Genomic DNA, 12,734 nt, shown 5'->3' on the forward strand with positions numbered 1-12,734 from the left:
CGATTTCAGTACCCAAATTTCAGAAGTCTAAGTCTTTTGGAACGAGACACCCTCGACGGCCCGTCGTGTCCATGACGGTCCGTCGTGGGTTCCGTCGACTCACACAGTTTTTCCAGAAATAAAATCTGCTGCTCAAAACGACTAAACAGGTCGTTACATGAGGCAGTAATATTCTCTATTCGTAAAGTAATTACTTCTAATGGAGGGAATTGTAGATTCAACGACTTTATTATTTTTGGTAGTATACCATTTGTTAACAAGCATGTTTAACAACTCCTTTTAGTCATCTAATTTTCCTGTATATTCAAAACATTTAAAAAATTCTACAATACATTTTAATCTTTTCATATCACTAAAGCATTTATTTCTAAAGGTTATGATAAAGGATATCTTTGTAGATACCATTATTTTTTAATCGAATTTTCTTGACTGTCCAAAATTTATCTAAATATTTAATATCTGGTTCACAAGATTTCTATAATTTAATCATGCATAAAGCATCTTTAATTTCTTTACTAGTAGTGGGATTAGATTTTTTTTTAGTTCATACTCTACTTTTAGAATAGATTACGAGAAATCTACCCCTTTTAATTTTTTATCTATCTCTTCTAAGGATATGTCATCTTCATCCTTAGTTATGGAAAAAGATGGTCTAGAAAATGACATTCTTTTTCTTGAAGAGATTTGATTATAAGATTGGGATTTTACAAGTTTTAGATCTATGGATCAATCTGGAAATTGAATTACTTGGTCAATATGTGAATTCTCTTCTTCAATTTCTGGCTCCGTTATGGAGTCAAAATGTCAATCATCTTTTGTTAATACATCATCCCATTTATTATCTTTGGGACAAAAGTGTTATTATGGTTATGATTTGCTTCCATAAGCATGGTAACTCCTTTTTTAATTATCATTTTAGCCTTAGGGGATAAGGTAGTTTTCATTAATCTATCATATACCCTATATATTATGGATATTTCTCTAGTATTAGCTTTACTATTCATATTTTTAGTTTTAAGATTTAACGTTAATGTATCAATTACATTTTGATCATTAATATCTATTAACAATTAAAGTATACCGGACCATTGACAAGACTTTGTAGAACTGCTAATAATGAATCATCAGAATTTAATAATCTATTGTCTCTTAAAAGAAGACATATGGGTACATCTAAACCCAATCTATATAATGATTTGACTGCTACCATGACATGTCCTATGTGAAGAAATCTATAATTCCTCTTATATTGGTTGCTAATAATCTAATAGTTTCATTATTTTTATTAATAGCAATAGTAGACTCAAAAGTATTAACATTATAATTTCTAATAAAATCAATGTTTCCTGTTATATAAACCTTTTTAAGTGTTCTTTAGGAATATTCTAATTTGTAGATCATTTTCAATTTTTGCAATTTTATTAGAGGTGACGGAGATGTTAATACTATTCAAAATATTTTGATGTGTAGGTAAGGGTTCATTTTAATTCAAGGGAGAATCTACCAGGGAGAAAAGACATTATCCTTGTTCTTAAATGTCTACTTTAAAGATTACTACCGGAATAATAAATTATTTGTGTAGTAATTGTTGTTACCTTTTTTCACTAATTTTTTTTGATTTTATTCCTCAAGGCTTGGCGACGGGAATGTCCTCATGGTCCGGCTCTACGACACATATAATCTAAGCTAATCCAACGGAAAGTACAGGCTTGCGAACTTCTAAACTGGGAATTATCCGGTTAACCCACTTCAAGGAATAAAACTAAGAGCATAAGTGGAACAAGAACAACAACTACCAAACTTTGAACTTACCACCCCGACCGCAACCTAATTTTTGACACTGTACGCCCAAGGACAGTTTAGGGACATAGCCACTCCTACTCATACCCTTCTTCTCCAAGTTGCAGAGGAAGGGTATGAGAAGGATCATCTAAGTCCATACGATTTCCTTGGGCGGACGACGACGATACATAGGTTGCGGTCGGGATGGTAAGTTCGGAGTTTGACATTTGTTGTTCTTCTTCCCCTTATCCTCTTGGTTTTATTCCTTTAATTGGAGTAACCAGATACATCCCTATTCAGATTTTGGCAAGCACATACTTTCCGTTGGATAAGCTTAGACTGTGTGTCGTAGAGCTGGACTCGGAGGGTGTTCCAGGTCACCAAACCTAAAGGGATAAAGTCAAAGAATGTTCATGAAAAAAGTAAAAGCAATTACTACACAAAGAATTTATTATTCTAGTAGGACTCTTTAAAGTAGGATTTTTAAGCCTAAGGATAGTGTTCTTCTCCCCGCTAGATTCTCCATTAACTTATGATAAGACCACTACTAGACACCGTAATTTTATTTAAAATTATGATATTAAAACTTTTGAGTCTACTATTACTATAAATAAAAACTTTGAGACTATAAAATTGTTAGAAACAAACAAAATAAATAGTTATAAGAAAAAATATAAATTTCTTCATATAGGACTTGTACAAGTAATAGTAAACCCATTACATATGTTGGATTCATATGTACCCATTGTTGGGTATGTAGAAAGAATTAATGAGAAATGGAGGGAAGATGAAAAGAGGGACTTGAAAAGTTGGGAACTTTAAAAGTCTTCTTATACTTAAGTGAAAAGGCATTTGTCCTTCATTGGTGGTGGAATGATAAATAGGAGAGTTTAAATATAGAAACACTCTATTAATTCATAAAAGGGTTGGAAAGAGGGACCCCTCGCACCGCGTCATCGTCACTTGCTCGGCTACGGCTTCGGCTTCGATTTTGGCTTTGGTAAATGATTGATCGAGAGATTATTTTTTGGATAAAATTTGTTTTGTTTATTTATTTATTTATTTAATTAAATTAAAATAAATGGACAAAACGTTTTCAACTAGTTATTTGATAACAAAAATATTTTCAATTATTTAGTTGAGACTAATCGAAAAGTTTCAATTTTTTAGTTGAATAACCCGATCCGATTCCGATCCACACGACCCATTTTATTTGAATCTTTCCCCATTTTATTTGAATTTCCTGCCGTTTGGAAATGTCTATTGTGAAAGGTTACAACTTTCAAGAACAACCAGGACCGCTTGATAGGTTTCAAACTGTCACTAGAGTCCCGCATAAGAAGTTAGACAAGACCTCATATGAGTTATGGAAAGGGTTTGCTCCTAACTTGAAATTTCTGACAGTGTGGGGGTGTTTGGCTAAGGTTAGTCTACCTGATTTTAAATGAGTAAATGTTGGATCTAAGACCTTTGATAGTGTCTTTATTGGTTATGCTCAAAATAGTGTCGCATATAGGTTTATGTCTCTAAGTGACCATTCTATTTGTGAATCTAGAGATGCAGAGTTTTTTGAGCATATTTTTCCTTTGAAACATAATGTGCTGTGTAATGCTTCTGTATCTATGTCAAATAATTCTCATGTTGTGTCTTCTTCTAATATTATTTCTAATGAGCATAAAAATGAACTCAGAAGGAGTAAAAGACGTAGAATTGAGACAAGTTTTGATCCTGATTTTATCACTACTTCTTAACCGAAAATTATGATATTAATGTTTTAAATGATGAATTAGTGTCTATACATTTAATAGAAGAAGATTCTAAGACTTATGATGAAGCAATGAGATCAATATATGTTGTATTTTGGAAAGAGGCTATTAAAATTGAGTTAGACTGTATAGTTTCTAATCACACTTGGGACTTGCGTGATTTACCTAAAGGTTGTAAATCATAAGTAGCAAGTGGATATTTAAGAAGAAATTTGAGACTTGATGGTACAATTGATAAATATAAGGCTAGACTTGTGATTAGGGGTTTTAACTAAAAGAAAGACATTGATTACTTTGATACTTATTCTCCTGTGACTAAAATAGCTACCATTAGAACTCTTATTTCTTAAGCCACTATTCATGATTTAGTGGTATATCAAATGGATGTTAAAACTGCATTTCTAAATGGTGATTTAGAGGAAGAGATCGATATGACTCAACCTGAGGTTTTGTGGTTCCGGGACAAGAGGATAAAGTATGCAAACTGAGAAAATCCTTGTGTGGACTAAAACAAGCACCTAAGCAATGGTACGAAAAAGTTAATATCACATTAGTCGATAATGACTTTGTTGTAAATTCATCTGATACATGTGTTTATTCTAAGATGTTAGGTTCAGATTGTGTCATTATATGTTTATATGTAGATGACATGTTAATCTTTGGTCCTAATGTGAATGTTATTAATGAGACCAAGAACTTTTTGTTTTCTAAATTTGAAATGAAAGAACCTGGTGAAGCGGATGTGATTTTGGGAGTTAAAATCAAAAGGACTCCTAATGGTTCTCTTTGTGTCAGTCTCATTACATTGAAAAAATGTTAAAAAGTTTGATTGTTTTGATGTAGTTCTAGTGAGAACTCCTTATGATCCTAGCATACACTTGAAGAAGAATAAAGAAGCTATTGTTTCTCAAATTGAATATGCTAAAATAATTGGGAGTGTAATGTTTCTCATTAACTTTACTCGACCTTATATAGGTTATGATGTTAGTAGATTGAGTAGATATACTCATAATCTCAGTAGTGAACAGTGGAATGCTTTTCATCGGTTGCTAAGGTATTTGAGAGGTACTATGAATTGGTGTTTGCATTTTAACAAATTTCTTGTTGTTTTAGAAGGTTTTTGTGATGCAAACTGGGTAACTGACAATGATGAAGTTAGCTCCACCAGTGGCTATGTATACTTTGGGTGCAGTTGCTATTTCGTGGAAGTCTTCCAAACAAACTTGTATAGCACGTTCTACCTTGGAATCAGAATTCACTGCTCTCGAGTTGGCAGGGCATGAAGCTGAGTGGATGAGAAATCTTTTGGCAGATATGCCTTTGTGGGTGGGGAAGACAAGCTTCACCAGTTTCTCTTCATTGTGACTCACATACATCAATTGGAATCGCCAAAAACAGTGTGTACAACGGAAAAAAGAGACACATTTGCATCAGACATGGTGCAGTTAAACAGTTGTTGAAACTGGGTGTTATTTCCTTGGAATATGTAAAGTCTGAAAGAAATTTGGCGGATCCTAAGACCAAGGGCTTGACAAGGAAAACAATCCTTGAAATGCCGAGGGGGATGGGGCTAAAGCCCATTGATTGAGATAATGTGGTGGACCTGTTAGGCCTCAATATACACCACATTTTCCATCCCTATGGCATGGTGCAGTATTTTATAAGGTTGAGCTTATTTTGCTCTTAATGATTCGTAGCCATAAGGTGGTCTATTTGTTATAGACTTGATGGAGTCACCTACGTGAGTGTAAAGGTATGGTCTCCTTTTATGAAAGACTTGGGTCATCTTTCTAGAGCACTCATAAGACCCAGGGTGTGTGTGCATGATCATAAAAGCACTTTGTTTGTATCGATGAGGTTGCTTAAAATTTAAGTATATGGTATGTGTTATGAGGGTCTCAATTCATATCTGCTCAGTTCAAGAGTACTTCACTTTGTGGATAATAAGTTGTTGCCTCATATCACTACATGTCAATTCAAATCGAAAGATATTTACACTTAAGTACATGTTCCTTCCTTTTGTCCAAAATTTGTTCTAACTCTTTATTTTTGCATTAATTGGGGATTATAATATTAATTTTATAATATTAATTAAGTGTAATGCAAAGTATACAAAATATACGTTACAAAAGAATGACTTATCCGTTCCAAATTACATTTTTATTAAAGTGTGATGTAATTTCTTTTAATGTCATTAAGATTTAACATATGTTTCTTAAGAATTCACTTCTTCTCTTTGAAACTCCTATTTGCAACTCCTATATAAAGATGTAGTTTCAGTGAGCATAAAAACACACTACTAACATAAATAAAAAGAAGAGAAAAAAAAATTTCCTCCCTCTTCTTATCCTTAGAATATTTTTTGGGCAATTGGTTTTGACCAACCTCCAAACTCTTAACCACGAGTGCACGTGTTTGAGAGTAACTGTGGGAACCTTGGGGAGCGATCGGCTGCAGCGATTTGCACCGGTCGAGCCGAAATCTCTTTCAAGGCAGTGGCTTGCCACGACACAGTGTTTGATAAAAGTTATTTACTATTTTATAATTATATTCTAATATCAATAATGTAGTATTTCTCCTAACATCCTTTTAATGTGCTACATTACAAAAAGGAAAGAATCAACTGGAGATTCTAAATGCTTCTCACATCATAATCCCAGGCTGGAGATCCTTTTCTCTCAGTCATATCTGATTCTTTGATGGCAGGCAAGGCCTTAGGACGGTCCCCTTATTCATCACTGCCAATATATACAACATGGTGAACACGAACATGATTAAAGACCAAATAGAAGGGGATGATATTATAACAAAGTAAAAATGAGATAACAAGAGATTTGGTCCATGGTGCAGGATCATTATCACAGAGCACGGATAGGTATCGACAAACTTTGAATCCCTGCACAGAAGTCAATGTAATGTAAATAAGTGACAAAAATAAGTTAAATAAACAGATGCATGAAGCTTTTGATCAAGAGTTGAACTTGTTTTCCAGGTTCCACCAACACTTTTCAATCCTGTAGACCCCGTAGTATCGTACTCCTTTGTCTGGTGCATACACACGAACTCTCCTTGTGGGACCTATACATATTGGAATGGACAGAGATAAAACTTGTGAATAACAAATAAACTCCCAATGGAAATGCAAAAGATATTTGATGTGGATATTGAAATACAGAACAAGCTGCATTAACCCAACTTGTGGTTGCTGATAGAATTAGTTTGCTGTCACAGGACAAGATATGCTCAATAGCAGAAACTATCATCCCAAAGCAAAAAAAGAAAGTGGATTGCAATCTAGAACACTTATAACACTACTCTCTACTACAAAAAAATTGGAACAAACAACCATTCTGGAAGGAATGACAGGACTAATAACATGTGCATCAGCTAATCATGCAAACTTCGCTAAGCAAACTACATATACTTTGTGGACCAGCCCATGAGAGCATAAGGCAACATATATCATCAGCCAACTTCCAATCCAAAGAAGGAATAGGAAGAACTTGTTTTAGCTCTATACCTAATTATTCAGAGAGTTAAAGGAAGCGACTGACCTCACAACTCGTACAGGATAACCCTTGAGACAGCTGACACGTAAAGCTTCATTAAGCTTTTCAAATTTCTGGTCAAACGATTGTAGCTTGTTTGTTCGCTTGTTACCACTCAAGTCTCTTCCACCACTATCCAACACTAATCAACATAGCAATAGTTAGAAGAGCACCTCACAGCAGAAACCAACAGTAGCTATTAAAACAACATAACCAGATGTAGTCCCACAAGTAGGGTTTGAGAGGGTGGCGTGTACGCAGCCTTACCCCTATTTTCTCAAGGTAGAGAGGATATTTCCAAAAAATTATCAGTTTAAAAAAGTAACGAAATGCAAAATCAAGCATTAATCTGAACTCACGTTAAGCAAACAAAATACTAAAACTAATCGCGCAGAATTGTTAAAAACTAAAAGGAAAAAGCAGCTTAATGAAGAAGATAGTTCATGGACCAAATTCAGTGTCAGGTCACATGACTAATTAATCAAACAGTAACTAACATGATATTACAATGTGTGGATATCTTACAAGTAAAAGTGAGGTTCACAAGCACAAAAGAAATGAAGAACAAAAATTCAACATAGAAATATGCATCACAAGTGGGATTCATACTTACATAAATTTTGAGTGAACAAGTTGTAACAAGGTGATTTAAAAAAAAAAAAAAACAGAATGCACATGCATCCAAGAAAAAAAACAGGCGCCCATTACCTTCCAGTATAGAGAAACCATTCACCGTGATCTTCATCATCTTCGTACCCACCAGAAAGTGCAACAGATTGAGCCCGGCCATAATCTGACTGTCCTGCAATACCAGCCACATGAGGGAAACTGAGATTTCCAAGATATCCTTTGAGCCAAGTTTTTTAGCACAAAATCACATATCAGAGGAAAAGTTATTTTTAAAACATACAAGATAAGTATATTTTTGGGAATGGTATTAAGCACTGATGTAGGGATGCAAGTTTCATATTAACTCAAGATGCCATGAAGACCATGTAGTCATCATGGTAGAAAAGGGTCATACTTTTTAAATGAATATTTTTCACAGTTTACTAGTCGATCCATTAGGAAGTTCAGGTCTTATACCTTTGGCCGAGTACCGGACATGCTGGCAGCGTGAGGTAGATTGTTGTATAATCACTATAGCTCTTAAGTGATGGTTGTCGGTTAGATAAACTCTCTTAGTAGTAATTGCATGGTTCTTAAGGGGTTCTACTTAGTGTAAATGGGGGTATGAGACTTCATTCATGCATTGCACACGTATACTTTGAGAGGAAGCATGATATGTCTTTTATTAAGATTATGAGTTTACATCAGTTTATTATGTACTTTTACATACATCTCAGAGTTATTTTGGATATTTTTATACACATAATTGAAAATCATACTTTAAACAGCTTATCTCTACATTGCACATGTTTTTAAGCTGCTATATAATGAAATGAGTAGTTATATTGAGTTATGTTATTCATGAATTGAGCAAAGCCAAGGTAAGTGTTCCTTCTTACTCCTTTTCAAGCTTAAGTTGTTATTTAGCATTCCAAATCGCATGCTCGTACATTAAATGTACCGATACCAATAGGCCTGCATCATATCATGATATAGACGCAGGTAACTAGGATCGACATTCCAGCACACCGTTGATCCAATGATCAGTTCAGAGTCTGTTGGTGAGCCTCATTGCTTTCAGGAGAATACATTTTCATTGCTTTCTAGTTTAGTTCATTAGGATGTTGTGGAGTCTGTCCCAACATCCATCTCAGTTATTAGAGGTTTCCTAGATATTCGTTCACATGTTAGTTATTTCGTCATAATTTTGTTATTAACTTATTTTCATATTTGAGTTGTCATTTTGGCTAAGGTAAACATTTATTTTAAAAACATTTTTTATTTCAGTTCCAAACAGTTGATTTAGTTAGCATCTTAATCCTTGTATTAATGTTTAAGTCTTCTGCTGAGTAAGTAAGTCAGGTCAAGGGTTCGCTTGGGGTCAGCAATGGTCTTTGAGTGCCAGCCACGTCAAGGATGCAGGTTAGGGGCGTGACAACCTCGCCACCACGAATCGACACACGATCTGTGGTGACCACCATGAGCCTTCTTGGCTCTCGTGGGAGGTGACAAACCCTTGGTCACCATGCCTAAGTCCATGGGCACCACCACGAGTCGTGGTGCCCTTCACGAGCCGTGTAGACCATCGTGGAGGCTTCCAAGGTTATTTTCTCTAATTCTTGACTTCCCACTTAGACCTAGCTTAGCCTACTAGATCTCGAGGTGTTACACCTTATTTAATTCAATATCTCTTTGATCAAATTTGTTGTTATATTTACGAGACTTGTATATATTAAATGAACTTATATACATTAATAATAAAATCATAAATACAACTATATGAGATAGCTTAACTAATTCAATGATTTGTTTTTCATGTGTTCGGAACAATGTTAGAAGAAGTGTCATTCATCATTTCTAGAAAAAAAATTATTTAATGTGATACTTAACGAATAAAAAAAGTGTGAGTCTTTATGCTCTACTTGACATATGTATGTGTATTATTCTATTATACAATCATTTTTTTATTTTTAATATTATAAAAAAGGGTAAGTCCTAGCCCAGCCCACCTAAGAAAATGTAAAAAAACCTACAACATAAAGAGGGGGGAGGGTCAAAATGTTCTCAAATGGGAAGTGAAAAAATTCCAAAAGAGGTTGCCTCCTTCGGTGACCGTCTTCATCCTTGGTCACTTCGCCGCAGGTAAAATAACTTCATTTTATTTTATTTTCATTCATTTCTATTCCAGTAGCTTTGCTATGTCATCTATTTCAACCAATCTGAATAGAAACAAATCAAAATATTTGGATCATTTGCTCAACGAGTGCTTTCCACTTAGATTTGACAGGAGTTTACTCCAACCTTTTGAAAATGGAAGTGAAAAGAAAGAAGAAGTTGCCTCCTTCAGTGACAATCTTCGTCACCGGTGACTTCGCACAGATAAAATGATTGTCATTATTTTGATTCAGAAAAGAAAGAACATATTTTTTTATCGTAAGTTTTATAGTTTTTAGAGTCGCCACTTAATTTTTTTTTTTTGAAAAATAAAGAAAACCATTTGTTTTCAAAACACTTGAAAAATCATTTTAAAAACTTTAAAAGGATTCAGAGATCGCTATGAACATCTTAGGAAGGTTTTGAAAGCACCTAAAACGTCCGCTAATTCTGCGATTATCCAACAACTAATTTTATTTGGCTAAATGATTTAATTTAAACTTGGAGATAAAATTTATTTGAAGTTGTTTGAAAAAATGAAGTATTTAATTTTACTATCTAAGTAAGAATTGGTTTACGAGATAATTCATCCTTTTAGAATCCGTTTGAAATTAAATTTTAAGTCAATACAACATTTGCGGAGTTTGCGGGGATTTGGATTGTTTTTAACCTTAACACTAACGACGAATAAGAAGATAAATAAACAAAAATAAGGGAGGGAGGGAGAGAGAGAAAGAGAGTTGGGTCCTAATCCGGGTTATCTGTACGCCTGGACCGATATTTGTACCCATTTGTTGGGTTTTTGACCCACTTCACCTGTACTTGTCCTAAGTTCTAACAAAATTAAAAAAAGTAAACTTAGGCCTTAGGCCAAAAATTAAAAAAAATACAACATAAAATAAATACAAAATATCGACTTTTGGCCACAAAACTTCAACTCTTCAATGGCTCTGTATTCCTCGATTTCAGGGACCTGTCCATCAATTTTAAAGCTGGAAGAGTCAATGGAGACGTTGAGCCTTTACGGCTCTCGAGTATGTGGGAATAAAATGAAATCCACGAGGACACGGGCAGATTCTCACATGCAGTCAACAAAAAGAAAATGGTAAGCGAGACTTAGGATCAGAAGAAAATAATACGACAGTAACACGGCCTAATAAGCCATTATTGTCATCAACTTGAATTCCTGTTAACTTATGAAATTCAAATAATGCCAAAACTAAAAATTTCAATCTCTCAAAAAGTAAACGGAAGTTAAAACAATGTTATTGTTTCAACAAAGAGTAATATCATGTCAAGGAATAGACCTCACAGAAGAGTCGAGCACAAATCGAGTTAAGAGAAAACATCTTTTTACAAATAATATTAAATTTGGAGGCTCATGTTTTATACACTTGAACAAGAGGTCAACAAAAAAAGAATAATTTAAAACTCATATATGATTCCAGTGTATAATGCCCATTAAAGCTACATGGATAAACATAAGGATGCATTAGCAAATTTTCGTAGAACAATTAGGAACCAATCAGATACTGTAACACAAACATATTTCAAGACCGATTTTAAGGCTCCGACACCTGGATGAAGAAGAACGGAAACTAAAGAAAGTATAAAGAAAAACGCCACTGACCTTTAAGCATTAAACTCAAAACTCGAAGCAGCACATGACCTTCAAAAAAACAATATAGAGAAATTGCCTATGGCCAAATTATGAAGAAGTTGAAAAGACTGGCTAAGAGCATATTCCTAACATGATCCAGAAATAAAGATCAAGCTCTATGAGGCCACAGAAGATCTAGACAACACATATGCTTTCCATCACAAAATAGCAAAACAGGTCAAAAACAACTATATGTTAACGGCTGAAATTTCCAGATCTTTCGACCTATTAAACAATACAAAACAAACTCAAGCTATATTTAGGCATATAGTGAGTTAACAAAACTCCAATCTTATTTTTAAAAGTAAAACAACGGGACGAGCAGAAGAGATTAACATATTTGTAGTCCTGTTTTAGAGGACACAAACTTAAATTCAAACTTGTATCAAAAAAAATAATCAAACGAGCTGCCACATGATTCACGCAACTCCTTCCAAATACAGGACGAAAGGGATTCCATTCTTTCGACTAAAAGCTCGGAGCAGTAACAAGACGAAATACATAATAAACAAACATAAAAAAAAGGAAGATCTTAGCCAAAGGAACTCATGGAGAACCAAAAACAACAGAATACAGACATATTATTTTAACAAGATTGGCTTAAACACATCACATAAAAATCCTCTTTGAATCGACAGAGTATGAAACAATATTCGACATATTAAAGTCAGAACATGTGAAAGAGTTGCGAGTTGTTTACCTTGTTCTAGGCGGCTACTGGGACAACGACGAGCAGTGAGCTTATTTTCACTATGGAATTCAGAACGTGAATCAATAGAAGATAACTCTAAGCAAGATCTTTGACTCCAAACAGAATATTTAGAAGTATTTATGCCTGTATATCTTGTTTTATATTTTTTTACACTACTTTGAAACTTGTAAAAAGAATTTCTCCTCACTAAACCACCTTGTGAAAAATATTTTTCTTTTTTTTTGGTATCTCCATCTTCTCTGCCTTCAACTCCAAAAATCACCCCTTTGATAGAATAGAAAGAGACCTTATATAGCGATGGATTAGGATTACAATTTTCTTGAAAGTTGGGGCGGATACGTGTCCAAAATCCAGACCCATTTTGGATTTCTCCCTTTCAAAATTCAAAAAAAAAAAGTTTCACCAATTTGAAAGAACAACTTTTTCTGAACCTTCAACCTTATTCAGAAAAAGGGAAAAAGGGTAAATCCACGGCTAGGAACAACTCTAATTGTCCTTGCAAC

At 34.3% G+C, this 12,734-nt stretch overlaps 1 protein-coding gene across 1 annotated transcript; it reads right to left on the reverse strand.

The window, feature by feature from the left end:
* Positions 1-6,194: 6,194 nt before the first annotated feature.
* On the reverse strand, positions 6,195-8,203 carry LOC114077251 (E3 ubiquitin-protein ligase ORTHRUS 2-like). Its single transcript, XM_027916986.1, has 4 exons — positions 8,183-8,203; positions 7,805-7,893; positions 7,103-7,228; positions 6,195-6,626 (listed from the first exon to the last, which is right to left on the reverse strand). The coding sequence occupies exons 1-4, from the start codon at positions 8,201-8,203 to the stop codon at positions 6,557-6,559; spliced, it is 306 nt and encodes a 101-aa protein (XP_027772787.1). The 3' UTR covers positions 6,195-6,556.
* Positions 8,204-12,734: the final 4,531 nt, after the last annotated feature.

This window comes from Solanum pennellii, chromosome 5, assembly GCF_001406875.1.
Source record: "Solanum pennellii chromosome 5, SPENNV200".
Lineage (NCBI taxonomy): Eukaryota > Viridiplantae > Streptophyta > Magnoliopsida > Solanales > Solanaceae > Solanum > Solanum pennellii.

Bases quoted from the DNA above. Each gene is read 5' to 3' on its own strand.
- LOC114077251 (XM_027916986.1), bottom strand. From the start codon at position 8,203: ATGTCCGGTACTCGGCCAAAG. The intron at 7,894-8,182 runs GTATAAGACCTG...ATTGCAGGACAG, and splicing joins TGTCCGGTACTCGGCCAAAG to TCAGATTATGGCCGGGCTCA. The intron at 6,627-7,102 runs GTCAGTCGCTTC...CAATATGTATAG, and splicing joins TATCCTGTACGAGTTGTGAG to GTCCCACAAGGAGAGTTCGT.